The 27270-nt window shown below is 37.4% G+C and overlaps 1 protein-coding gene across 3 annotated transcripts in view; it reads right to left on the bottom strand.

Annotated features, from left to right (window-relative positions):
• Positions 1-27270, bottom strand: part of LOC122798571 (progranulin-like) — a 491843-nt gene that overhangs the window by 181824 nt on the left and 282749 nt on the right. For 2 of the 3 annotated variants that reach the window (XM_044067630.1, XM_044067629.1), the window contains exon 7: positions 9422-9685. The exons of the other annotated variant lie outside the window; for it this stretch is intronic. In XM_044067630.1, the coding sequence (XP_043923565.1) occupies positions 9422-9685 (264 nt within the window). The remainder of the gene's footprint in view (positions 1-9421; positions 9686-27270) is intronic. 3 annotated transcript variants of the gene reach the window in all.

The following is a 27270-nucleotide window of genomic DNA, read 5'->3' on the forward strand; positions in this document are numbered from 1 at the left end:
AAAGCCTTCAGCCCTGACAAATGTCTAGGAGTTAGGAAGTTCTGTGTAGTGATGAAAAATAGCTTGAATGACAGAATGGGGTAAGATGCCATAAAATAAATCACATATATTAGTACATCTCCTTGTTCCTGCCCTTCTTGAAGGAAGGATAGAAATCTCATCATTTACAAGGCCACCAAAAGGCATTTCCTCCCTGGACATGGATAGCACAACCATGTCTATGATTACAGCAGGATTATGCCTTACACTCCCGAGGGGAGAAGGACGAGGGTCCTGGACATGGATAGTACAACCATGTCTATGATTACAGCAGGATTATGCCTTACACTCCTGAGGGGAGAAGGAAGAGGGCCATGGACATGGATAGCACAACCATGTCTATGATTACAGCAGGATTATGCCTTACACTCCTGAGGGGAAAGGACGAGGGCCCTGGACATGGATAGCACAACCATGTCTATGATTACAGCAGGATTATTCCTTACACTCCTGAGGGGAGAAGGACGAGGGCCCTGGACATGGATAGCACAACCATGTCTATGATTACAGCAGGATTATGCCTTACACTCCTGAGGGGAGAAGGACGAGGGCCCTGGACATGGATAGCACAACCATGTCTATGATTACAGCAGGATTATGCCTTACACTCCTGAGGGGAGAAGGATGAGGGCCCTGGACATGGATAGCACAACCATGTCTATGATTACAGCAGGATTATGCCTTACACTTCCAAGGGGAGAAGGATGAGGGCCCTGGACATGGATAGCACAACCATGTCTATAATTACAGCAGGATTATGCCTTACACCCCCGAGGGGAGTAGGACGAGGGCCCTGGACATGGATATCACAACCATGTCTATGATTACAGCAGGATTATGCCTTACACTCCCAAAGGGAGAAGGACAAGGGCCCTGGACATGGATAGCACAACCATGTCTATGATTACAGCAGGATTATGCCTTACACTCCCAAAGGGAGAAGGATGAGGGCCCTGGATATGGATAGCACAACCATGTCTATGATTACAGCAGGATTATGCCTTACACTCCCGAGGGGAGAAGGACGAGGGCCCTGGACATGGATAGCACAACCATGTCTATGATTACAGCAGGATTATGCCTTACACTCCTGAGGGGAGAAGGACAAGGGCCCTGGACATGGATAGCACAACCATGTCTATGATTACAGCAGGATTATGCCTTACACTCCTGAGGGGAGAAGGACGAGGGACCTGGACATGGATAGCACAACCATGTCTATGATTACAGCAGGATTATGCCTTACACTCCTGAGGGGAGAAGGACGAGGGCCCTGGATATGGATAGCACAACCATGTCTATGATTACAGCAGGATTATGCCTTACACTCCTGAGGGGAGAAGGACGAGGGCCCTGGATATGGATAGCACAACCATGTCTATGATTACAGCAGGATTATGCCTTACACTCCCGAGGGGAGAAGGACGAGGGCCCTGGACATGGATAGCACAACCATGTCTATGATTACAGCAGGATTATGCCTTACACTCCCGAGGGGAGAAGGACGAGGGCCCTGGACATGGATAGCACAACCATGTCTATGATTACAGCAGGATTATGCCTTACACTCCCGAGGGGAGAAGGATGAGGGCCCTGGACATGGATAGCACAACCATGTCTATTATTACAGCAGGATTATGCCTTACACTCCCAAGGGGAGAAGGATGAGGGCCCTGGACATGGATAGCACAACCATGTCTATGATTACAGCAGTATTATGCCTTACACTCCCGAGGGGAGAAGGACGAGGGCCCTGGATATGGATAGCACAACCATGTCTATTATTACAGCAGGATTATGCCTTACACTCCCGAGGGGAGAAGGACACGGGGAGAAAGGAATGAATGAGATAATGATTATACAAAATGCACTATCAAGGAGAGGGGGGACATGGGCATCAAAAAAATATTAAAACATTCAATAAGTCACCCACACTGGTCATAGATATTCTGTTGCTATCTTGTGCACCACAAAAAATAACGGACTGCTTACCAAGATTCAGACCATCAAAATAAATATACAACTTATTCAGTGATCATGTTAAAAAGCATATTTAGGTTCTGATCCCCCTGGTATTACTGAGTCTGTGTCCAAGTGTGTATCCTATAAGGTTTCCATAAAAGATGGGGCAGAAGCTGACATGAATGCTGTGAGGATGAATAGAATAGAAATCATATGTACTTTAAACAGTGCATGTTATCAATGCTAACCATTAACTGGTTTCAAATCTAAAAATAAATGGATCCATCTTATGTCATCAACACAGCCCTGACATTCAAAACATTGAAGTGAAAAATGCTGAAGGATAGTAGCTGATGGGAAACAAACATGGAGATTATGGTATAGTAGGGTTTGGAGAACTGGTCCATCCCCCAGTGAAGCACGATATTTAATTAGCAGGGTATGTCTGTTTTTTTTCAAGTTTTTGGATGTTGGTGTTGTTTTACTGCACATTCAAAACATTTAGCATAAAGACACAAATCTGCATAACCACCATAAATACAAGTGTTGCAACACTGATGCCTCATACAAAAATGTATTTCTGCTGACAAGTTTAAAGTCAAACTGTGAGAGAAATTGATGGTCCTAGCCCATGTAGTCCGTGAATCCAGTAATTAGAAACCTGCTTTTGATCAAGTGCTAGGTTTAAAGGTCTTCTTTTCATTTAGGTGGCAAAGGCATACCTACCTTCAAAGTCTCAGCAAAACAATGAATACAATATCTAGAATGATTTAAAAATTGCAGAGAGAAAGTGCAAGAGAGAGAGAGAATGTTCACAGTGTTATCTCACACACACACACACACACACACACACACACACACACACACACACACACACACACACACACACACACACACATATATATTTAGCTTCTTTCCTATGACATGAAGGAAATAATGTTCTTTCTTTGTTTTTGTCCAAGACCATGAAATGTGTTCCAGAAGGCCAGGAAGACAAAGTTAAATACTATCTTCCTCTGTGCAGGGAGATGGTTGGCCTTAGTCATCTTTCTTTCTAAATCTGAGAAAACTGTATAATTAATTATACATCTGAAAACAGGCTCTGTGGAACCTAGTCGGACTTTCCCGGTCAACAAATGTTAAATAAATAAATAAATAAATAAATAAATAAATAAAATTCCTATATTTTATGGAACATCACGTGGGCAATGTACAAGAAAATCATGTAGGAAACATTATAGAGGCATATTTTGTTGCGTCTGTTTAATTGAAGGGATTCATGGGATTTATGAATGCATACTGCAGCTTTAAAAGTTAATGTTCCATAATGTTTTCAACCTAGGTAGTAAATGACATAAGCTTGTATGAAACAACAGTAATGCCTAAGCAGATGAGTCTATTGGCTTTAAAGATTTTCTTTACTTATTTTCTTAGCTTCTTATATGAGTGATTTCTCAGGTTCGGAGAACAGTCTTACCTGTTTTGTACAGGGATGTAATGTGGGGGCATAGAGAAGGAGTGATGAACCATGTTGTGTTATAAGCTTCTTGAACAGAGTAGAGCATTTCTATTTTGCACTTTCTTGGGATTCTAGATTGTTCTTAGATCTGCATTCTTTTACAGTAATATCAGAGATGCAGTCAACAATAAACTCCATGTTCTGAGTTGCTATTTCAGAAGTCTGCTGGTTTTGCTTTTATCAGCTAATACTTCCAGTAAGCAAAGTGCTGCAGTAGCATTGTCGCCTCACAGTAAGATGCTGTCCGGTTCAATTCTCAGCTAGAGCGTCTTCTGCGTGGAGACATGCGTGAATGGGTGTACCTTAGTTGAAGGTTGTGCGTCAGGGCTGGTATCTTGGCACGTAAAAATCAACTACCCATCATTAGCGCACCGGAGTTCCCCTGTGGCGACCCCTATCCAGGAAAAGCCGAAAGACACAAACAAGCAAACTTCCAGCAGGCAAAGACTTCAGTGTTTCTCAGATTGCCTTGATCATGTTTTGCATTTTCTCTCTAGGATCAATATTGTTACTAAAAAGAGGATTTTTAGCTCACTCTGTACTTGTGATTTTTCTCCTTGAGAATCTTTCTGTTATTCTATAACTAAAATAGAAGTCAAGTGATGATGTGCCTGTGTGTATATGCAAATGGCTTTCCTTTGGAGCAATACCTAGAGAAAGGTGAAAGAGTAGGTAGTACAGATATGTGGTGTGTTTGTGTTTCTGTCTGTCTGCCTCCTTTTTATATTTTCTACCTCAGTGAATTTAGAGAGGGACTTGGACATAAATACATGTAAAAAGTCGTAAAATTTTAAAAAGACAGTACTGAGACTTGAACTCTAATATCACCAAGGGTGTGAGTCTGCAGAGTTGGTGGCTTCCATCACAGAGGTGCCATCTCATAATCAAACAGAGCAGGGGAGTGTTATGCTTCATCTTGGAGTGTATCTTTATGGCAAGAATGGCCTTGGTGCCAAGTTAGCGCAGACATATTTCACAATTTACATTTCCTGTGTTTAACTTGGTATCAAAATACATAGGCCAAAGGTGGACACACCAAACATTAGTGACTGAAAGCCATCTAGCCTTAGAGCCAGGTAAGTAGTGGTGTTCTTTTTCTGTAAAAAGAAGATGAAGTAGAAAATATTATTTTATGCTGTCAGAATCATTACTTTATTTATTATTATTATTTAACATTTGTTTAATGGGAAAGTCCAACTTGGAACAAAGCTAATTTTCAGCAGATGCCCAGGGAGAAATGCTCCAGATGCTTGTCTTTGTAATGTGGGAGGAAACTGGAGCACCTGGAGGAAACTCACACAAATGCAGGGAGGACATTCAGACTCTGCACAGAAGGCACCCCAGCTGAAAATTGAACCAGAGAGCCTCTTGCTGTGAGGTGACAACACTACCACTGCACCACTGCACCATCATTACTGCACTGGTGGCTGAGTGGAGTACAGAACACACCTATACCGATGCACTCAGGATGAGGTATATCTACATTTAAAGCTGCAACTAGTCTAGTTTCTGGGTCTTTAGTGCCTGTGTGGGTTCAGAGATAAAGATACAACATTTTAATATGTTTTAAACTCTATTAGGGATGAAGTACATGAATCTTACTCCTACACTATGAAAAAGCAAAATAGCATCGAACACTGACCTTCAAGATTTCCCGCTCTCTGGTGTGCAGGATTCCATTATTACCTCGGTCACAGGTACTCCAGTGAGGTGCTTTGTGCATTTATCATACTGCAAGCAGTAGCTGCTATATTTGTACTCTGCTATGACATTTTTATTTTTCTCTCTGTTGTACTTTACATACAGCAAACACAGTGTCTACGATTCATACTTCTTATTAACTGGGAATCTGCATGATTATGAATCTCTCAACTAAGTTGTTGTTGTTGTATCTTTCTGCTTTTCCCAGTTAGGGGTCACCACAGTGGAACTCTGGTCCGCTAATGATTGGCAGTAGATTTTTACGTACCGACTTGCCAGGCCTGACGCACAACCTTCAACGAAGGTACGCCCATTCATGCATGTCTTCCCACAGAAGATGCTTTAGCTGAAAATTGAACAGGACAACGTCTTACTGTGAGGCGACAATGCTACCGCAGCACCACCACCGCATAATCTCTCAACTAAGTCAATGTTAAAAAAAGTGCAAGTACCTAGTGGATATACACACACACACACACACACACACACACATATATATATATATATATATATATATACACACAAAACCTTTTGTTGAATTGCATTTTGCACTGTTGTGGGGGTGTTTGTTTTGGTCCTAGTAAAATTATCCTAGTTTTCTTTGTTGTGTTTTTTCCATGTCTTCATGTTAGTTGTCTCATTTTAAAAACCTTGAGTTCATTTGTTAGTCATTTCTTATGACAAGGGCTCATAAGTTATGTGATTTTGGGAAAAAAAATTTCCTGAAGGAAGGGGAATTTGTTGGTAAGGATGTTAGCTGCTGTGGTGAGATTGCCATTTTCATGTAATTCCTTACACTGAAGAAGACCAAATTCCTGCTTGAGGGCTTGAACTCTTCTTTGATTTCGGTTGGCAAGTTTATAGTTGTGAAAGCTTTTTTATGGGTGATTTAGTTGACAAAGTGATGGTGCAGTTATCACTAATTTTGTTGATGATGGTGAGTTCATTTGTAATTATTAGGCAAGCAGTGTGATTATCTGTGGTTAGGCTTGGACTGGGGAAACTGTACACGTTGAGTTAGGCCAAGATTAGGCAGAAAGTCTTGTACATTTGTACTTTTGGGGTTGAGAAGATTAATGTTGAAGTCAGCTTAGATGATCTTTTTTTTTTCTTGTGGCTAAGGGCAAAGTGGAATTTTGTACGTGTAATTAGAATTTGAAGAAGTTGGCAGGGGGTGATGTGCAATAACTAGAGTTAGGGTGGTGCCTTTTTTAAAGAAAGTGTGATTGAACTCCAATTAAGAGTAATGGTCATTAGCAGATGTATTTTGCTTTTGGTCCTCAATGAATAGGTTGTCATAAAGAAAGAGTGTGCCTCTTCCTGCATCTTTGCCTTTTGGAGAATTGTAGGGATAGAATCAAGTGGGATACTGAAATTTGAGGTTGTGGTGTCTGTCATGTTTATCAGGATTCTGAAAATTCCTGTTATGTCTAAATTGTCGTGCTTTTTCATAAATGAGACAGAACATTTTGAGTTTATTTAACAAGCTTCCTATATTCTACAAGGCAATTCTGATGTATTTAGGTGTGTGTGTGTGTGTGTGTGTGTGTGTGTGTGTGTGTGTGTGTGTGTGTGTGTGTGTGTGTGTGTGTGTGTATGGTCCAGGATTTAGATCTTTATATCTACACAGGAATAGGATTTGGATGAGTTTGGTTAGTTTAATGGACAATCATTCTAATCAAGTAATTTCATGATATCTCAGGTAGATGAACCCAGCTAGCCTGAGTAATTTTATTTATTTATTTGACCAGTCATGAAACTGAATATGGAACTTATGATGTCATGATTGTATTTCTCTTTATCACCAGATACATAAAAGGAAGAAAAAATATCTCTCAATCTACACATTACACCAGAGACATTTTTGAATGCTGAATTTGGATATCACAAACAGAGTCAAGTGTCTTTTGGCATTTGATTTTTCTGGAATCTACAATGAATTAAGTATTTCCGGATCCAGGCCTATTCATTTTAATTTTATTTTACAATGTATCCAATTTGAGGATTTCTTTTTCTCAGTAATAGTTAAGATGAAGGTTCATGATATAATATCTTGCTAATTTTAAATATTTTGTGAACCTCCCTCATTGACAATGATTTGATGCTGGTGGCTTCTGACTCCTCATTTTCCTGCTAAAAATAGCTTATTGAGGTGGGTGACAGTTAGTGTGAACCATTCTGGTGGTCCTTGATGGTTCATTAGATATTCCATTAATTATACTTGTTCCCTGGGAAACTGGTTTACGGTAAAGAGATGTGGGTATGTGATGGGGGAACAATGTGTATTTCTGTCTGCATTCACCACATGCAGAAGGTGTTGGAATGTGACTCAGATAATGTGAGGGATGTTTCTTAAACCATCAGGGAAATGGCATCTGTATCTGACACTCCTGTACTAGGAAAAGGAATGTGATGTCATCCATTTGTCCTCCTGCCACCATAGCCACATCTGTGTTGTGGTTCATACCATGTGAACCTCAGCCACTAGTGGTGTAACTATGTTATGTTTTATAAAGGAGAGCAGTGTGATTGGTGTGTTTCAGTCATTTATGGAATATTTTCATATGATTATTCTTATATATAAATAGACAGGTAGATACAGACATATCTATATCTATCTATCTATCTATCTATCTATCTATCTATCTATCTATCTATCTATATCTATCTATCTATCTATCTATCTATATATATATATGTGTGTGTGTGTGTGTGTGTGTGTGTGTGTGTGTGTGTGTGTGTGTTTGCGTGTGTGTGTACACACAAAGTACAAATAAGCAGTGATAAAATCCTGGTTTCACTACTAATTCAGTTTTATATAAATCTGCAAAGAAACTTCAGCTAGTTTACTGTTACCATGTCACTGAATTGGTTGAATCAGAACACATACAGTATTAATTAGCATTCAAACTATCCACCAGCTCTTCTAATTTTCATCTTGTTTTTTATAGGAGTTTGAGTATATTTGGGTTTCTCTACACTAGTCTGATTGATGCATTTCCTGCTTTAGACTCTGAATTGCACTGCAAAGTTCCTCAAAGGATGAAAGAGTGAATGATCACTTACATTTATACATTTTGATATATATATATATATATATATATATATATATATATATATATATATATATATATATAAACACTTTATAACCTCGAATTACTGAAATGTCGAATTTCAGTATCTCGAGACTATAAAGCCAAATGTTAAAAATAACGAAAGGTCATAATCTCAAACTCGAATATATGTCGAATTCGCGGTTATGACCTTATGCTGCGTAATGTCCAGGATTGTGTTTTGATGGTGCTCGGTGCCATGTGTGGATGTAGCTGTTATGTCAGGTAAGTGTTTTCTAAGGGTTTTGAGTGGGAGTTAGAGTGTGTGTGAGTGTGCTGATGTGTTTGATGTGTGTGTGAGGGGTCGGAGAATGTGTGTGTGTGAGTTGGCTTTTGTTTTGTGTTTGTGCGATCTCGGAGTTAGTATATATAAGTGGGGGGGGTCGCAGCCCCCCACATGGGGAGTGTAGGGGGTCTTGCCCCCCTGCTTATGTGTGTATGAGTTGTGTATGTGTGTAGTTTTGTTTGTTTATGTTGTGATGTGGGTGTTGTGGTGTATGTGTGGTATAGTGTATGCGTTTTTTTCGGTGTTGTGAATTTCGCAGGTTTTTTGTGTTGGTGTTTTGTGGATTCGGTTTTATAGTCTCGAGATACTGAAATTCGATATTTCAGTATTTCGAGGTTATAAAGTGAATCCATATACATATATATATATATATATATATATATATATATATATATATAATGCTTCCTGCTGAAATCTTGGCTGTATTGCTCACTGAAGGGTGCTTTAAACCTATGTTGACTTAAACAAAAAATATTGTGCTGTGCATAACTGTTATGCAGTGGATAACGATTGTGTGGTTTGTGTTTTCTGTTATCTTATATAACTATATTGTATAGCATTGCTAAGTTTATAAGTTATGCTTTACCATCAATGCTCATTTTATATTAATTGCCTTAATCTTTTTAGTTTTATCAAAAACTAGCCTATAGCGATATGCCGAGTAGACCCATTTGCCCAAAGAGAAATGCAATAAAAAGAAATTGTACCTGAAATAAATCAACAACTTATGTACTGGACACATCCATTACTTCAAAATGAAATGACATTAAAATAAATATTAATGATGCTTTTGGGACTTACTGCTCGAGAAGGACAACAACCCCAGCCTCCACTTGGCCTTCTGCAGCAGCTGGTTCCATCAGGGCAGTAATACAGGTTGTCACAATATACTATGGAACTCGGACTGTCGTCGATGGCAGATGAAGCCTCAGTACTGATCAGAGCAGGTGTTTTCTCGTATGATTCGATAATGCTTCCATCAGATGATCGATAACATTGTGTTGAAGAGCTATCACATCTGTAACCTGCAGGACAGCAATGGTAACCATCTCTGCAACAGACAGGCTGAAAAATATAAAAGATATAAGTAAAGAAATAATGAAGCAAAATGTCTGAAACTAAACTGTGATGTGATTATTATTAAGTAAACTTTCTAACAGTAAACTACTCTCTAATTATTCAGCATGTATATTCTTCAATACTAGTGTAGCTGCTCTTTTAGTCCATTTTAAGCTAAATCAGTTTCCCTTTTTCTGCTTGAATTAAGCCACTGCATTTGATTAGAGATTGTCGTTATCCATCTTGCGGTCAATAATTATATATTACCCCTAATAAGTATAAACGGGATCATACTGTATATGATTTATGGAGACTCCTGCATGGGTCACGATTATTTACATTTATTTATTCATTCATTTACTTATTACTATTTGCCCACTGGGTAGGTGAGCATTTCCATCTAACCCTTTTCAGTCACAACCCAAGCTCAAACATTAGAAAATACATTAGGATCTTATTAATTAACAATCTCATATACAAAATGAGTACACTGCAAAATTCATTACATAATGATAAATTATATGCAGATCCAGTTTGAGTGCATCGACAGAAGTACAAACAAAAAAAAATAACACTACAAATCAAGGTATGCAGAAAATACGTTGCAATCTTACATAAAAATGCATAAACACATACACATATGTGATACACACTTATGAAGTGCCACATTATGAGGCTGAGAAACGTTTCTTAAATGCATTCTATTATCTATGATATGGGATGCTAAGTTACCAAACCATTATTGTGGCAGTAGTAGCAGGTAGATCCTGTAAAGAGATGCTCTTTAGGTGAAGCTTTTGAAGGTTTCTAGGTTTTTGATGTCAGTAGGTGGGTGATTCGAGCTGGCAAGCTCCAATCTAGAGAAGGTACCCTCTCACCTACAGCAGTTTTAAATGGTGGGTGTACCAGAGAGAAATTGTTCTCCTGTGGACTTTTCAGTTCATAAGGGTTGTTTAGTAAACATAGTTTCACTCTTAGAGGGGTGGTGACCACATTGTAGAACCTTGAGAATTAGAATACATAGAAGAAAAGTGGTCATAGAGATACTGAAAGCCATTTGGAATTTTTTAACAAATTGTAAGGCTGCATCTGAGAGGTTGCTAATAGGCTGAATTTGCAGATTTTAGTCTCAGCAGTCTGTAATTTCTAAGTATCATCCCTTGGGTGAGATGTTAAACTGAAGTCCCACAGGGTCAAGTTGGTGGTAGCTTAGGTGGATGTAAACTATCCCACTGCACCCATCAAAAAGAGTAGGGGAAGTTTCCAAATGCTTGTCTAAATTTCCACTAGTAGTGTAAATACCACCTCAGGTTTCCCCTAAAAGAGGCCACTAGCCTTGTAGGAGTAACACTCTTAACAAAGTATAAATCAATAAATTGTTGGATAAATGCATAATGAGAAAAGGAATGTTATAATTCCAATTTGGCCATTAAAATATTTTTGGAAATGGCCATGCAAGCAGTGGCTGAGATAAGTTGACTGATGTAACATATTTTTAAATGAGTGAAGACTTATTTAGTTAGAGTAGAGAAGTATCATGTATAAGGGGTAGTTACCTCTTTTCAGTGACCTTAGGTGTCATGTTCCTATTAAGATTTGTTAAAAGAATAGTGTGTAATTTTTTGGCACAGGCAAAGACCATTATGAAATGATTCTTGTAGTCAATTAGTAGATTGTTATAGATGGACCAGACACATAACTGATTTGCAGGTCGGAGTGGCTAGCACTGAATTAAAAGGACAGCATAACATTTGCGTGCATTATTAATTTAAGATTTAATGGTTGATGACTTGACCAGGATATCATTAAGAATGCAGTAGAAGAGCAGGGGACCCAGCACAGCCCCTTGTGGTACACCTGTGTCCAGTGTACCAGCTGTAGAAGATGAGATATTGTTATGGACATGGAAGGTTTTATGTTTCTGCCACCTGTGAAACCAGCAAATGATGTTATTACCTAAGCTGACTCCTGTTGAGTTTATTATGAAAAAGGCTATGGCTCACTTTTTCAAAAGCCCTTGTTATGTCAACAAAAGAGACCTACAGTAAGAGTCCATCATTCATGTTGTAATAAATGGTATCAATGGTCCACCTCATAAGTAAGGGTATTTCATCCAGGAACAAGGAGGTCATAACATCCCCGTTCTCCTCCCTTATCAGACCCATTATCGAGTACAATGTCACCTTCGGCATGTACCTTGCCAAGTACATGCAGCAGTTGGAAGAGACCACAGAGGTTCCTGACCAGGAAATCCAGGGTCTCAAACACCTATCCCATACAGATAATCTAAAAGCCCTGTCTCTCTACTCAATCTCATACAGACTGCTCAGAGGTGACCTGTGTCTGGCATACAAGGCCATTTCAGACCCAGCCTTGATGGAGTTGCTGGATATCCATAAGACAAACTCCACTCATGCAACCCACACACAAGGCCTTAACATGGTCTGTGACATTAATAGAACTTGTTGGCAGGATAGATTTGTGCCCCAAACACTTCCCTATCTGTGGAATAGACTTCCTCTCCATGTCAAGCAGAGTACCTCACTAGCCCTCTTTAAGAGGAACCTGGACAACTGGATGGGAAACAGAAAATACATCCCTGTGATCCCACCTGTGTCCCTGATGGACAAGGGAAACAGGTGCTGACTTTGAGGGAACATGGGCACAATTCTTGGCTAGGCTTGTAAGGGCCTCCAGGCCAATAGCCTAGTATCATCCTATGAACCTATGAAGGTATAGAAGGCATTATGAAAGTGATAATATGCAACATGTAATAGGCCATAGCTGTTAATGTGAATTAGTATATGTATAATATTTTTTTAAATACTTTAGAAATAGGTTACAGGCTAGAAATAGATGTGTAATCCTTCAGCCCATTAAGAGAAATGGCGAGTTCAGGCAGTGGGAGTATAACTGCATGACTGAATGGTGGTGGGACAGTGCCTGAGGAGAATGATAATTTAATGATATGAGTAAGGAGTTTAGTGATTTTTTTTTCAGCTACAAGGCATGGGAAGGTAGGAAAAGTTTGCTGGATTTGGATTGTGAATTGTAAAGTTTTGTTCTGTTTTACTGAAATTTTGGAGAAGTGAAATGCTGCTGTGTAACAGGTTAGAGGGTATAAATCATTGGATGAAGGTTCTTGTTCATCTTGGTGGGAGAGTAATTTGTTAGAAAGGCTTTAGTTATGTCAGTTATAGTGGACTTCAGAAAGTGGGCATAGTCATTATCAAATTGGAGTGGTTCAATTCTATTTAGTTATATAATTTCCCTATTAAGTGCTTTATTTTTCTCCTAACCAGAATGGATGCAGACCACTTTGCTTCCTGCTTTTGTCTTAAGGAACATGGCATAGCACTGGGGGGGGGGGTATTCCAGAATGAGGGTTCCTATTTTCTATGTTGGTTATTATTAGGTCAAGTGTTGCGCTAGAACAAAATCTTGTATTTGTTCAGGTCGGGGCCTGTATTGTTTCCGTCAGGCTCAATTGCAGCAAAATTTTGTTCAGAGGAAGGTAATTTTTCCAAATAGCATTTATATTGAAATCATCAAGAATGACTGCATTGTCAGGTACAACTTTAGGGAACACGTTTTGTAATATTTTATGAAAAACAGAGGCAGAGGAGAGTTGGGGATGTAAACTGCTGTGATACACACGTGAGAGTATCCACCTAATTTGATATGCGAGAGCACAGAGCAGGGACTGTTGTCATATGAAATATAAGAATTAATGCAATCTGCTGTGGCAATTGAGGTATTCCTTCTAATCTGAACTGAAGCACCAACAACACTAGATGTAGAACCTGGTCAATTGTCATATGTATATATGTATATATATATATATATATATATATATATATATATATATATATATATAAATAGATAGATATAGATTATATATTTATATATTTATACATACATGTTAGTTGTTTTGTATAAAAATAGAGGGACAGTATTCGTCTTTCAGTTGGATTTCCGATATAGCAAATTCTTTGTGGAATTTCTCATAACAGCTTTGCTTCAAAATTGGACCAATTATTACCAAGACTGCATGCATTAAGGCAAGCAATTCTAAAGTCTTTCTTCGGTATGATAGATGATTTGGTTGAGTAACTGATGGTTGAGTTATGGTGGTCCTGGGTTTGATTAAATATCACCTGAAGATATAAGCTTGAGTAAGAGATTATGGAGTTTTGAGAGTAGGTCCTTAATTTTTGGTGTGGAGATTCTTCACTTCTGAAGGAGTATGGTTTGCAATAAAAAATTATTTCCTGGTGACATAGGTGAGTTTATGGCACTAATCGGCAGGTTGCATACTCTTATTTACCAGTTGTGGTCCTGTATATGCTTAGGGGGTTCAGGAAATGGATGTAAAATAGGAGAGGTATGTGTTATGATTAGAAAGAAAGCTACAGTGATAGAATGGTGAGACAGCATGTTAATGTAAATGTTGGGAGTTTTGCTATTGGCATTATAAATGCGTCAGTACATTTATTGAGGTTAGAATTGTGAAGAATAAATTGGAGAGGGGAGACAGAGAAAGGTGATATGCCAGAGGTGTAGTAGGTAATATAGAATGTTACTTGTAGGTGGATAGAGGTGGTGTAATGAGAAGAGGGGGTGGTGGGAGCTAGCCATAATAAGAAGTATAATAAAGTCTGGCAGTTAATGCAAAGGGTTAAAGCTATGAGCCCTAGCTCCTGCAGTACATGGTTTTATTCCCAACAGCCCTCAGTTACATACTGTATGACCTTGAGCAAGTCACTTAATCAGACATTGTTCTCCAGACACCTCTGAAAAGGGCCTGTGTCTCCAGTGGTCCTACCTGATTAACAAATGGGTACTATTATTAACTCTTTTTCAGCTTATCTACAGGAGGTAGAAAGGTGGTTAAAAGAAACAGCCCAGACTAACTACTGCTTATGAAGGAAATGCAGTCTAGATAATCCAATAAAAGTAGGATCTTCAAGGCATAAAGAAGACGATGGTTTGATCAGCCACTAACGCTGTGTTAGGAAATTAAATGAAGATGCAGTCTGTCTGCCAGCATGTCTATGAGTTAAATAACTAGTTAGGACTAGGACCAAGGCCTGTCTGCCATCTAGGCTGTGTGCATGGGTTATGCTTCACAGTCTGTCTGCCATCTAGACTGTTGGAGAAGTATGGATTTTGAAATGGTTGGGAATGAAATGATAGTTGTCTATTTGTACCTAGGCAATAAAAGAAACAGATCTGATAGAAGAAGAAGGAAATCCACTTATCTGCCCCTGGCTTATATGTGTGGAAATTTAGTGTAGAAGATTAAGGCTATGATCTGTTAATGAGCTTTAATGCATAGACCTGGGTTTGACTCTCTCAGTCTGCATTTGCCTACTTTGTGATTCTGAGCAAGTGCACTTAATTAGACAGTGCTCCTGGGTCACCCCTATAAAGGGAAGCTGGTGTCCAGTGGGTTAACCCAGCTAACAAATAAACAAAATTAAAGAATAAAAACAAGCAAAATGAAAATGCTTGTTAGCTGATGGAATGCTGCAGAACTTGTAATGAGTTGTGATTGAGCCTAGAACATCTATGAGACCTAATTTCAGGACCCATAATTTCCAGTAACATGCTTGTGATTTTGAACAAGTCACGTAATCACATTGTTCAGGATCCATATCATTTTTTCAAAATGACCATTTTATTGAGTACCACATCTTTTGTATACTGGCCCCAAAAAGACAAACAAAAAAAAAAAAGTTTTTATAGAGGACTATGCCTTGTTGTGGTTTTGTTTAGAGGGCCTCATTGCCAACACCTTTTATTTAAACTAAAGGAGATGTCCCATTTTTTGCAACTGTGAATTTTTATATGGAATAGCGTGAGCATATTTGCACTGAAACATGCAGTGTGATTTGTATAAACATATAACATTTTGCAAGTTGACAGTTCTTTTGATTTAGCATGAATTTATTATGTTACCATTAACTAAATATTTTATGTTAAAACTTCATAGGTTAACCAAACTATGTATGGGAATAACTTTTATTTAAAGCTGTTTTCTATTATCACACTGCGCTGTAATTATTCTGCTGTACTCTTTGAGGTGGGAGGTGCAGTCCATGATTAGATGCTGTAATTATTTCGCTGTAGTTTTTAGAGGGGGGTGCAGTCCACAACTATCTGGCTGGTGCGGACAATTGCTGCCACCTACAAAGTCAAAGCATGATTCATCTTTTAGAGAAGCAGATTAGTCTTACAAAAGCAGCTCAAAATCCACACAGTGTAACAACAAGAGGGAACTGAGGGAGGTAATGACTCCTGCAAGATATCTTTGAAGAGTTAGCCCCCAACAAATGTCTGCACCAGCCAGATAGTCATGGACTGCACCCCCCACTCCAAAAACTATGTGAAATAATTACAGCATCTAGCCCTGCAAAAGCTTCCAGACTTGCCTTTTTGCTCAGTATAATCATGGAATGCACCCCACAAAGACTACAGTAGAATAAATACAGCATCTAACCCTGCAAAAGCTTACAGACTTGCCTGTTTACTCAGTGTGAGGGGAATTTACCTGCTCATTCTGTTATCATAGTCACGATCTGTTTAAAATAGTATGAAGGTTAATGCTTATTCTCTGCTTGGCCAGTACTTACTGATCTGTTTTTTTTTTTTTTTGATTATTTTAACTAGAATTGAAAATAGAACTCAAAACGAACAGCAAACAGTGGTTAAGACAAACACCAAGAACTTGTAAAAAACCATCCAGGGAAAACAAAGTGTTCTTTCAGTTTTAATCCAACAATAAATGATGAATCAAATTCTCCAATTTGAAACCCAACAAGGGGGGTGGGATGGTACTGATGGATAACATGCTATATGAAGGTAAAATGAACGATTTGTTAAAAGACACCATGAGATATGCTATAGTATCTAAAAATGAAATAAATATTGGTTATAGCAAAATTGACATTGTCCTTAGGGACTTATTGTTAGAAGGATTAATAGATAAAAAATCATATAGTTATCTTATAGTAGAGAAGCCAAAAATTTCACCAGTGTTTGGGATACCAAAAACTCATAAAATGAAAAAAATCCCCCATTGAGATTGATAGTTTCTGCAGAAGGTTCCAAGACTTTTCCCTTAGCCAAATATATTGATATAAAACTTAAGAAAATATGGCTTAAGAAGAAAAACATACTTAAGGATTCTTGGGATTTATTAAAGGAAATAGATAATTTTTACACGTCTAATACTACTTTTGTTACTATTGATGTTGTAGATCTTTTTATAGTATCCCACATTCAGAACGTCTACAAATGTTAGAAGAAATTCTTTACGAAGATACTTAAATTAACAACGAAGAAAAGTTGACATGTTTAGAACTTATGGATTTTTAGTTTTGAAACACAATTATTTTTTCATGGAGAATTTTATCATCAGACCAAGGGCGTAGCAATGGGGGCAGATGTGCCCCCACGTATGCTAACTTTGTTCTGGCCAGATGGGAGGAGAAATTTTTTTTAATTCTCCTTTTAAAACCTCTTGGTATCTTTATAAACGTTTTCTGGATGATATATGCATTTTTTGTATGGGAGATATAGATGCTATCACAGAATTTATAGAAATGTTGGAAAAGACTATTTTTCTTTTTTTTAAATGGAATATAAGTAAAGACATTCTTCATTATTTGGATGTAGAAATATATAAAAAGGATGGACGGTTCCATTCAAAAGTGTTTAGAAAAGCTACATACACAAAATCATATCTACATTTCAAAAGTGCTCACCCTTTTCACTGTAAGAAAAATATAGTGAAAGGGCAGTTTGTTAGGGGGAGCCGTATGACATCAGAGGAGAGTGAATTCTGCAAAGAGTTAGACCTCCTCATTGAGATGTTTAAGGAAAGAGATTACCCCGAGGAAATGTTAAATGACTTGAGGAAAGAAGTGATTACAAAAAGGGATTCACATTTTAAACCAATTTTAAGTGATACGAATGAAAATAATATGGAGGAATATTGCAACGGAGCCCACGATACTGATTTTAACTATGCTATAATTTTGGAATTTAACGCAAGTGCCTCTTATACTAGAAAAATAATTGAAAGGGAATGGACCAGGTTTTTGGGTATCACAAACCTAAAAGACCTCTCTTCTGGTAACTTGAAGTTTGTCTATAGTAATTCAGTAAATTTAAAAAGTTTGTTAGAGAATGCTAAAGAAAATAACATTAGACAAAGAACAGATACATTTAGATGTGGACGTTGTAGTCAGTGTAAATATGTAATCAACAAAAGTGAAGTCACCCTGGCATGTAGAAAGAAACAACTGAGGAGCAAGGGATTTTTTAATTGTGAATCCTTTGGTTGGTCTATCTTGTTATATGTGAGTTTTATGGGTCCTTCTACATTGGAAAGACAGAGAGGAAGTTAAAAAGAAGGCTCTATGAACACTTAAATGATGTTAAGAATAAGAAAGAGACCAATGCTATGTATAGACATAGCATGGAATGAAGGTAGCCCAAATTCTTTTTTTTTTGTCCTGGAAGGGGTGAAAAAAGACATTAGGGGAGGCCTCTGGGAGGAAAGGATTGAGTATAAAGAGATGTGGTGGCAACTGACCCTAGAAGCTTCATTCCCCCCAGGCCTAAATGACACTATTTCTATTAAATCTTTGCTCAAAATGAGAGCTGCTAAATTGTAAGTTGAGAATGTATATACTTTCTGGAGTTTTGTTGATTGGCTTCTTGTATATGATCCATGTATTTACTTATTTCATGCTTTATATTTTATGCATTAAGTGTTTTTAATTTGTGGTGTCCAATAACAGTCTAACAGAAAAATGTACATTTTATTCTTTAATTTACTCTTTTTTCCCTTTCACTGTTTTCAATAGCAATTTGTATTTTTGCCACAAGATTTAGCTTGAACACCCCTTTATAAAAAACATATACTTTAGGTACTCAAATTATGTTTTTAAATTCATGTTTTTAAATTCAAGTTTTAAAACTTTCTTATTCAAACCAAGTGTTTTTAATGGTTTCATATGTTTTTTATACAATGTTTTACATAATGTTTTGTGTTTATATTGATTCTAATCTGAATTTTTATGTTCATGAATTAATGGAAGCTTTTAGTAAGATAACAGTGAATGAGATTTGAATTGTATTCTTCATCCTTATTGGTTAGAAAGGATTAAGTGGGAGTCTCATTTGTATAAATAGAAAGGGGTATAGGCGTATGTTTATCTGATGAAGTTACAGATTTACTGTGACGAAAAACGTGCATGAGATTTTCTACGTGTAATTACTATTGTTTAAGCTGCTTTTGCATTGCTTTTGGAGAATTTGATTAATTTATTGTTGGATTAAAACTGAAATAACGCTTCGTTTTCCCTGGATGTTTTTTTACAAGTTCTTAGAACTGAAAATAGCCACTACTGCACCTTTATCTTTCCCCTCCCCTCTCTAATTAATGAGCTATACCCTGCTCTTGCTGGCAGCTTGCACTTTCTTAGTCTTTCCAGCTACTGCTTTTACGTCTCTCCCTGTTTGCCTTATAATCAGTTCCCTGTTTGTTTTCTTCTTCTCTAATTCATGCCCTGAAGTTTTCACTGATAACTAATGAACAAAACTTCTACATTGTGCATTAAAAGTGGTTAACTTTTCATATTTTTCAAAACTTTCCCTTACCTAACTACCAATCTTACACCTCGGTGGTTTGCATATTCATAACACACTTAAATCTCTTCTTTCATCTCAGCACTTCAGTACAATTATATCGCCTGCTCCTGTTTAACTTTCAGGCAAACAAATACTTTTTATCACCCACGGCAGCTGTTCCACATTCTCAACCTGCTCTGTTCGCCCTTGCCACACTCATGCTCACTCTGCTGCCCTACCCTACCCCTTATTTTATGCACTACAACTTCGCCTTAATTTACACTATCCTATCTCCACCCACTAAAACCAAACAACTAACCAAATTCATTGAGAAACCCAGCTGGCCTAAATCCTCTATTTTAAACTCATATCACATGTCCAACTAACTCACTTCTCCCAATCCACTCCAAGAAACTCCAACAAAAATATCATATAACTTCCACTCAGATAGCACTATCTTCCCCTAATTTATTTATAACATGCTACTCCTTCAGTCTGTTCTCACAATTATACTAAGCATACTCACCATTGCCACACCCTACCACATTCCATTACCCCATCACCCTTTGTTTCCCAACTCTATACTCCTAGTCAACAACCAAACACCCACCAACTGTACAATTTTACACAGTCTCTACCCATTAGGAACAGAGGCCCTCTTCAATTACAGCTACATCAAAGAGAACTACCAGATCCATATGTCAGTATCGGACCAAAGAGATAAATATAAAAAATGGTACAATGTCTCTCACCACACTTCCAATCACCTACTCTGTGGATACATCCACCCATTCCCTGGACCATCCCTTCAAACCAACCAAACCCCATCTAACCCATCAGCTCCCACCATTACCAACACACAACCCACTAATCCTAACCACAACCTACTATTAATGCACATAAACTTCAGAAGCATCTACAAACAAAATTCCAGATCTCCATGCAGGCACTGCAGCACACAACCAAGACATTCTAATTATTACTGAAACGTGGCTAAAACCAAACACTAAAGATGAAGAAATCCTTCCCTTGGATACAATGTAATAAGAAATGATACAGTACACAAAAAAGCTGGACGGGTTGCAATACTTTTTAAAACCACACTAAACATCACCAGATACTGAGTTACTCACTATCCCACCAGAGAAATATTTATCACCCTCCTACACTTGAACAGGTACAAAACTATTTACACTGCTGCCTTATATATTCCCCCAGGCAACAACATTTCCATTCTCAATGATTTTCCACAAATGTAAATAAAGAAGCTATTATATATGGGGATGTAAAAATAATCACTGACTCCCCTCCCCTACCCTGTCTATTAAGCTATTCAGTTTCACTCAAGCAATCACCTCACCCACTAGAATTGACAAACACAACAACAGGTACTCAGTAATAGACCTGATTCTTACCGCCCCACCTTCAAACATAAACGCCTCTGGCTGTCTCCCAGGCAACATCAGTGACCATCTCCCCACATTTATCACAAGGCAAACTAACCACACCCCCAAACAAACAGTATTAAAACAAGTACATAAACACATCTTTTAAGAAAGACACCTTTATAAACTACCTCTCCCAATACAACTGTAGTATAGTAAAAAAACTACAACTAGAATATGCTGTTAACCATTTCAATAACACATATATTAACATACTAAATGAGTTAGCTCTAGTAAGAGCAAAAAGAACCAAAAGCAACACTGTTCCATGGATCAAAAAATAAATTAAATAGTTCATACTAAATAGAGACCAGTCCTGGAAAGAGTGGAATAAATATAGAGCAATGCAGACAAATTAGAAATCAATGTAAGCAACAGGTCAAACTTCACAAAAATGCATTTGTTCACTTACGTCAAGCCAAATATCACCACAATCCCATGCAGTTCTGGACAACCATATCAACCCTACTATACCCAGGTCAAACCACCACCCCATCTCCTACCACAAACAACAACACAGTCCCCATAGCCTCTCCGTTCAACATACTTTATTCAATCTGTCCACTTTCTGCTAGAACCTAATCCACCTTCCATCTCTCTATCTCCACCAACAATACTCACAATGCCCCTATCTTTTATTTCCACCAAATGTTTACCTCTACTATCAAAACTTACCTAAAAAAACAGAAAACCATTGCTGACAGGCTCCAATACCTTAAGTCAGCTGCCAGTGTCTTGACATACCCCCATCTCAATACTAATAAATAGATCTATCACAGAAAACCATGTACCCACTGTCTGTAAAGTATCACATATTACACCACTTCACAAAGATGGATCAGCCTCAGACCTCTCCAACTACTGGCTCCATTGCAGTTCCCTCCCCTCTGTCCAAAATCTCCCCACTGCTAACCCTTTTCATAAACAACAAACTACTCTCCCCCGTGCAACATGGCTTTCAACCACACCACAACACAACAGATGTGCTTAGTTTCTCAGAAACCATAAATACCAACAGAAACAATGGTAACCTAATATCTTCCCTGTTCATCGATCTGTCAAAAGCACAGTAACCCATCAACTCCTAATCAACAAACTATTTTCCCTATCACTATTGCATTCAGCTCTTACTTGATTGTGCAGCTATCTCTCCAACAGAGAACAGGCTGTAAAATGGAATCAGAATGTATTCCCCTTCCTACCTGTTCCCGTTGGTGTACCACAAGGGTCAGTTGTAGGAACAGTACTTTTCAATGTTTCCACAAGCAAATTGCACAAAGCCAGCAAAGCTGCCAACTTAGTACAATATGCTAATGGTGCCACTGTCATCTGTCACCCTCTACCTTCCACTACTTCAGGAAATGACTCGAGTCCTTCACTTTCAGAGAATCATGGCTAAAGGCTAATCTGTGAATCTTAGATACCAAGTAAAGAAAATGAATGTTTTTCATGACCAGCTCTCTTTCACCAATCAGTACACCCTTTAATATTACCTCAACAAATAACACCACCATGGAAAATGTAACACATACCAAACTACTAGGAGTCATAATAGACAGTATCCTGAAATCTGTCCTGTGTATCACTCATACCATGAAAAAACTCACCAAAAACTGGCAGAACAAACCCTACTGCACAGATTCCTCAAGAAAATCCTTACCATCATCTTACCTTCTCCCGTCTCTTCTCTATGCATCACTCATATTAATCAACATTCAAGCTACCCTGCTAAATATATTAGAGGGATGGTTTAAAAAAAGATTTGCAGCTAATGCATCCTACTGTACATGGCACTGCCTCTAAAAAACATTGTCAAGCACTACTTCCCACCACGTTGCCTTTGCTCAGGTAATCAGAGCCCACTAATAACTTTCAAATCCTGTAATACATCTGGAGACTCACTATACTCATCCTGTGTCACCAGACAGTGGAACTCCCTGCCTATCCCACTAAAACAGGACAGTTGTGCATCTAGCTTTAAGCAGACTCTAAAACAGCACCTAAACTCCTCCTGGCTCTGTTCTTGTTTACACCCTGACTAACATTTTCACTCTTTCAGATCTCTATCACCAATCCATAACTCTTCAGCTCTCCTATCTTATCCTGAAAATAATGCAAATAAATCCTATCTACATTTATAACTCTATACTCCTTTTTATCCCTCATATGTAAATGAAATGTGTATATTACTGTATATGTAAATACAAACTATTTATTACTGTATAACACTCATACAGTGATCAAATCACATTAACCTCTATCTTGATTGCATTACCCATTCAATGATTCTAAATTTCTGCTGTTAAGAAACTGAATTTTCCTGTGTACATTTTTTTGTAATTTATGTAACTTTAATGCAGCTTTTGTACAGGGGCCTCCAATGAAAATGACCCTGAGTGCCCAGTTGGACCATCCCAGTAAACAAAAAGCAACAAATCAATAAATAGACAAATAAGACCCTAAGGGATCAGATGCAAGCAACATTAAACCACATAGCTGGAATTCAGTTACAGAAGCTATTTCTAAGCTTCTTTCAAAAGGGAGTTTGGAATCTTGTTTTTAGATCCACAGCTAACTCTGCCAAAAGTACAATCATGTCAATTATCTATCCCAATTTATGAGAAGCAGTATAAATGTACTATGCATCCTTGCAGGCATATATGCATTGAGTTGATTCTCCTTCTGATACCATAAGGCAAAAGGTAAGGGTTTGCCTGATAGGTTACTTTTCCAAAAGCTTACCAAAGAAGATAAATAGACATTGTCTGCTTCAGAAATGTTAAACAACTAAAGGTAATTATTATATTCATTTTACAATAGTAATCCCTAAGAGTTTATTGATTACCAGGACAGGTTTATAAATGCTTGGATGATGTAATTTTACCCAACTTACTTGTATTTAAAGAGGCTTAGAAGGAACAACCTTCATGGAGGATTTTGTTATTGAAATAAGTGTGACATACACTGTAAAAAGAAAAAGCAACAACCACAAAGAAAAAAAAAGCTAGCTCCAGGCAAGATTCCAACAGCAACGAAATCAAATTTACGATGAATGAAATTCCACTTGTCACGCAACACTTGTCAGGCACAATACCAGATTTAATTCCAACAAACTCACATGAAAAAACAGATACACGAATGAGGGTTAAGCGCTTTCATCTGAAACCAGACTTCCTCAGCACCCTGAATAAAGAATAATTAAACACTTATATACACTAATTAAAACATTTGGCGCCAAAAATCATTTAAAGAAATATTACCAAAATGCTTTGAAAACTACTAAATGGGAAAAACACTAGATAAAACCTGGCATGTTCATAAATAATAAATCAAAAAATATATAATATAAATATATTACATATCAGAAAACACAAATAATGAACAATACATAATGTTTAAAACTAGACATTTAAATATAAAGAAAAGGTTTAATACTAATAAAATCATTAATACCTGGAAAACAGGTAGCATTTGTTCTAATCTGCCAAATGGCTTCTTTTTTAGCCAAATTGACTTTCCAATTCCCACCATTAGGACTAATGTCAACCCTGTCTATAATAAAAAACTTAAAAGAGTGGGAATTATCATTAGAGGAAATATGTCTAGCTAAGGCATTTTTAAGATCCCCTGTTTTTATTTTGTATAAATGTTCGTAAATACGCTTCCGGAAAGTCCGCTCGGTCTTCCCGATGTAAAACACAGAACATTTGGAACATAAAGCAATATATGTCACACGGGAAGTTTGACAATTACCACCTTGACTCTTAACGTAGACTTTATTGGAATCATCTAACCTAATTCCATTAGTTTCTAATATGGAGGAACATTGCCCACAATGGCCACATTTCTTAGTCATACCAAAAATATGTCTAGGTTTTCTTCTTAACTCTAATAGGTCCTTAATGTTAGGACCAGTTCTAAAAACAAAATCCGGTTGACTACCCAAAATAGTAACACAATCATTGTCAGTTTTAAATAATCTCCAACATTCAAAAATAATATTTTTAATGTATTGTACATATGGGGAAAAAGTCAACACACAAACCCTAGATTTGTAAATAGATAGTGTTGAGGAATTTTTCCTAAAAGAATCTCCTTTCCCTAAAATGGGGGAATATTTCTTACCCCATTCCTGTTTAACATATAACGTGACATCACTTAACATGCTATTTGGATATCCCCTATCCAAAAACATAGATCTAATCAAGTCAAGTTCCTTTAAAAATGTGTCCTCACTAGAAGACATCCGGGCAGCCCTAATGCATTGCCCTTTAAAGATGTTTTTAAAGGTATACCTAGGATGGTCACTAGAAAAATGCAAATAGTTGTTTGAGAAAGTGTCCTTTCGATGGATCCTAGAATTAAAACCATTAGGGGAATGACTGATATAAGTGTCCAAGTAAGCAATTCCATTAGTATTGTATTGATAGGTGAAACGCAAAAATTCAGTGGTTTTATTTATATAATCCAAAAAATTAGGAATCTCACTCTCAGGCCCATTCCATAAAATAAACAGATCGTCAAGGTATCTACTATAAAAGGAGATGTAAGAAAAATATTTGCAGGGAAATAGATGTTGATTCTCCCACTCAAGCATAACTAAGTTTGCAAAGATGGGTGCACAAGAGGCACCCATCGCTACCCCTTTGACTTGTCTGTAAAATTCTCCTTCGAAACAAATAAAATTATAATCTAAAACCAAAGACATCATACTAACTAAAACACATATACGATCCCAAGTAAAGTCAGAAATGGCTCGAAGACTGTTAGCAAAATAATCTAATCCAATATCCTTTGGGATACATGAAAATAAATCGACCACATCTATGGTCAAAAAAATCAATTCTTTCCTCCACAATTCAGGTGAAAGTTTCCCTAAAAAAGACCAAGAGTCTTTGATAAGATGGGGAATCTTTTCATATAAGGGTTTAGTCCACCTGTCAATAACCACCCCAATCGGGAAGGTTTTGGACTTACTACCAGAGACAATCGGCCTGAAGGGTGGGTTGGTGACACACTTGTGAACTTTCGGAATACCAAATATAGTTGCCAAAACTGGAAAATCAACCTTGATGAAATCGTAGATGTCCTTAGTGATTCTACCATCCAACAAATACTCATCAAGGATAAAATCAATTTTCCGATATCCTACATGAATTTCATTAAGGGAGACAACTTCATAATTACCGGAATCCATAACAATCTTGGTCATAGCATTGACATAGTCCACATTGTTAAACAAGACAACTCCACCCCCCTTATCAGGCTTCATAACACGTAGTTCAGAATTAGAAAGAAAAAAATCTAAACAACGACGTTCGTCCTTAGATAAATTGTCAAAAGCAGTGGTAGAAAATAATTTGTTCTTAATACTATTAATTCTATATATGTCATGACAAACAATCTTGTCAAAGGTGGCTACCTTGGGATGAGAAACTGGAATATATGTACTCTTTTTAATTAAGGAGGGTACCCCATCAACCAATTCATTAAAGGTACGTGTATCATCCCTAAATTGCATAGCCAAATTTAAACGCCTACAAAATAATTTAACGTCCTTAATAGTCTCAGTAATGTTAAGTGTACTAGTAGGGACAAACTTAATACCTTTAGAGAATAACTGAAACATTTCAGAACTAATTGTTGTGTCAGTGTAGTTAAAAATATTAAAACCAGAGTAAGAGTGGACAATATTATTGTTGACACAACCATCGTTCTGATTAATAAAGTTACTAGTATTGTTAATAATAAGGGGGACAGGTGTTGTACCTATTCCACAGGAAGTAGTGTCCTTATTTAGTTTCAAAACTACCATTTCCTGTTGTATGAAGGGAGGCGGCTTTTTGGAGCTGGAAAAAATCAGCCCCCCTGAAAATTAGAATCGTGGTCAGTAAATCGATAGTCTTGACTCGGACCACCGATATTGCCCGACACTTTCCTCTCTTGGGGCCAAATATAGGCCTTATTGGTGTTATAACATTCCACATCTCTAGAAATTTTTCTGCATTTCCTAAAATAAACATTTTTAATTTTTTGCTCAGCAGAATTAAATTGCTTATTATATAAATCAACCCATTCCGAGAAACAACTGTCATGGGTAATATCATAATTTAATTTCTCAACATCACTAATAAGTTTGGAAAGTTTTTCATCATTGATTTTCATTAACTGATCTATACAAGCAAGACCAAACCCATCAAATAATTTGTTAAAAGTTTGTTTAACATTGTCGTTATATTCAATACCTAGGGGCAGCTTAAAAAATCGAAGCCCCTTAGGAACAATGTTTAAAGCAACACATCTTGACAAATAGGCATTATCCAACTTAATGGATTTGATATTAAACAACTTTTTCCCAAACTCAAAAATCATATTTTTAATGCCTCCTTTTTCACCCCCAATAGTGTCCACTTGAGTTCTTCTGTCATTGTTTTCTCTAAAGTCAAAATTAATATCCAGAAAGTTGTCCAGGGTATCTAGTTTCCCTAAAATACCACCACACGT

The sequence above is a fragment of the Protopterus annectens genome, chromosome 3.part1 (assembly GCF_019279795.1).
Source record: "Protopterus annectens isolate FY-2018-M chromosome 3.part1, PAN1.0, whole genome shotgun sequence".
Classification (NCBI taxonomy): domain Eukaryota; kingdom Metazoa; phylum Chordata; order Ceratodontiformes; family Protopteridae; genus Protopterus; species Protopterus annectens.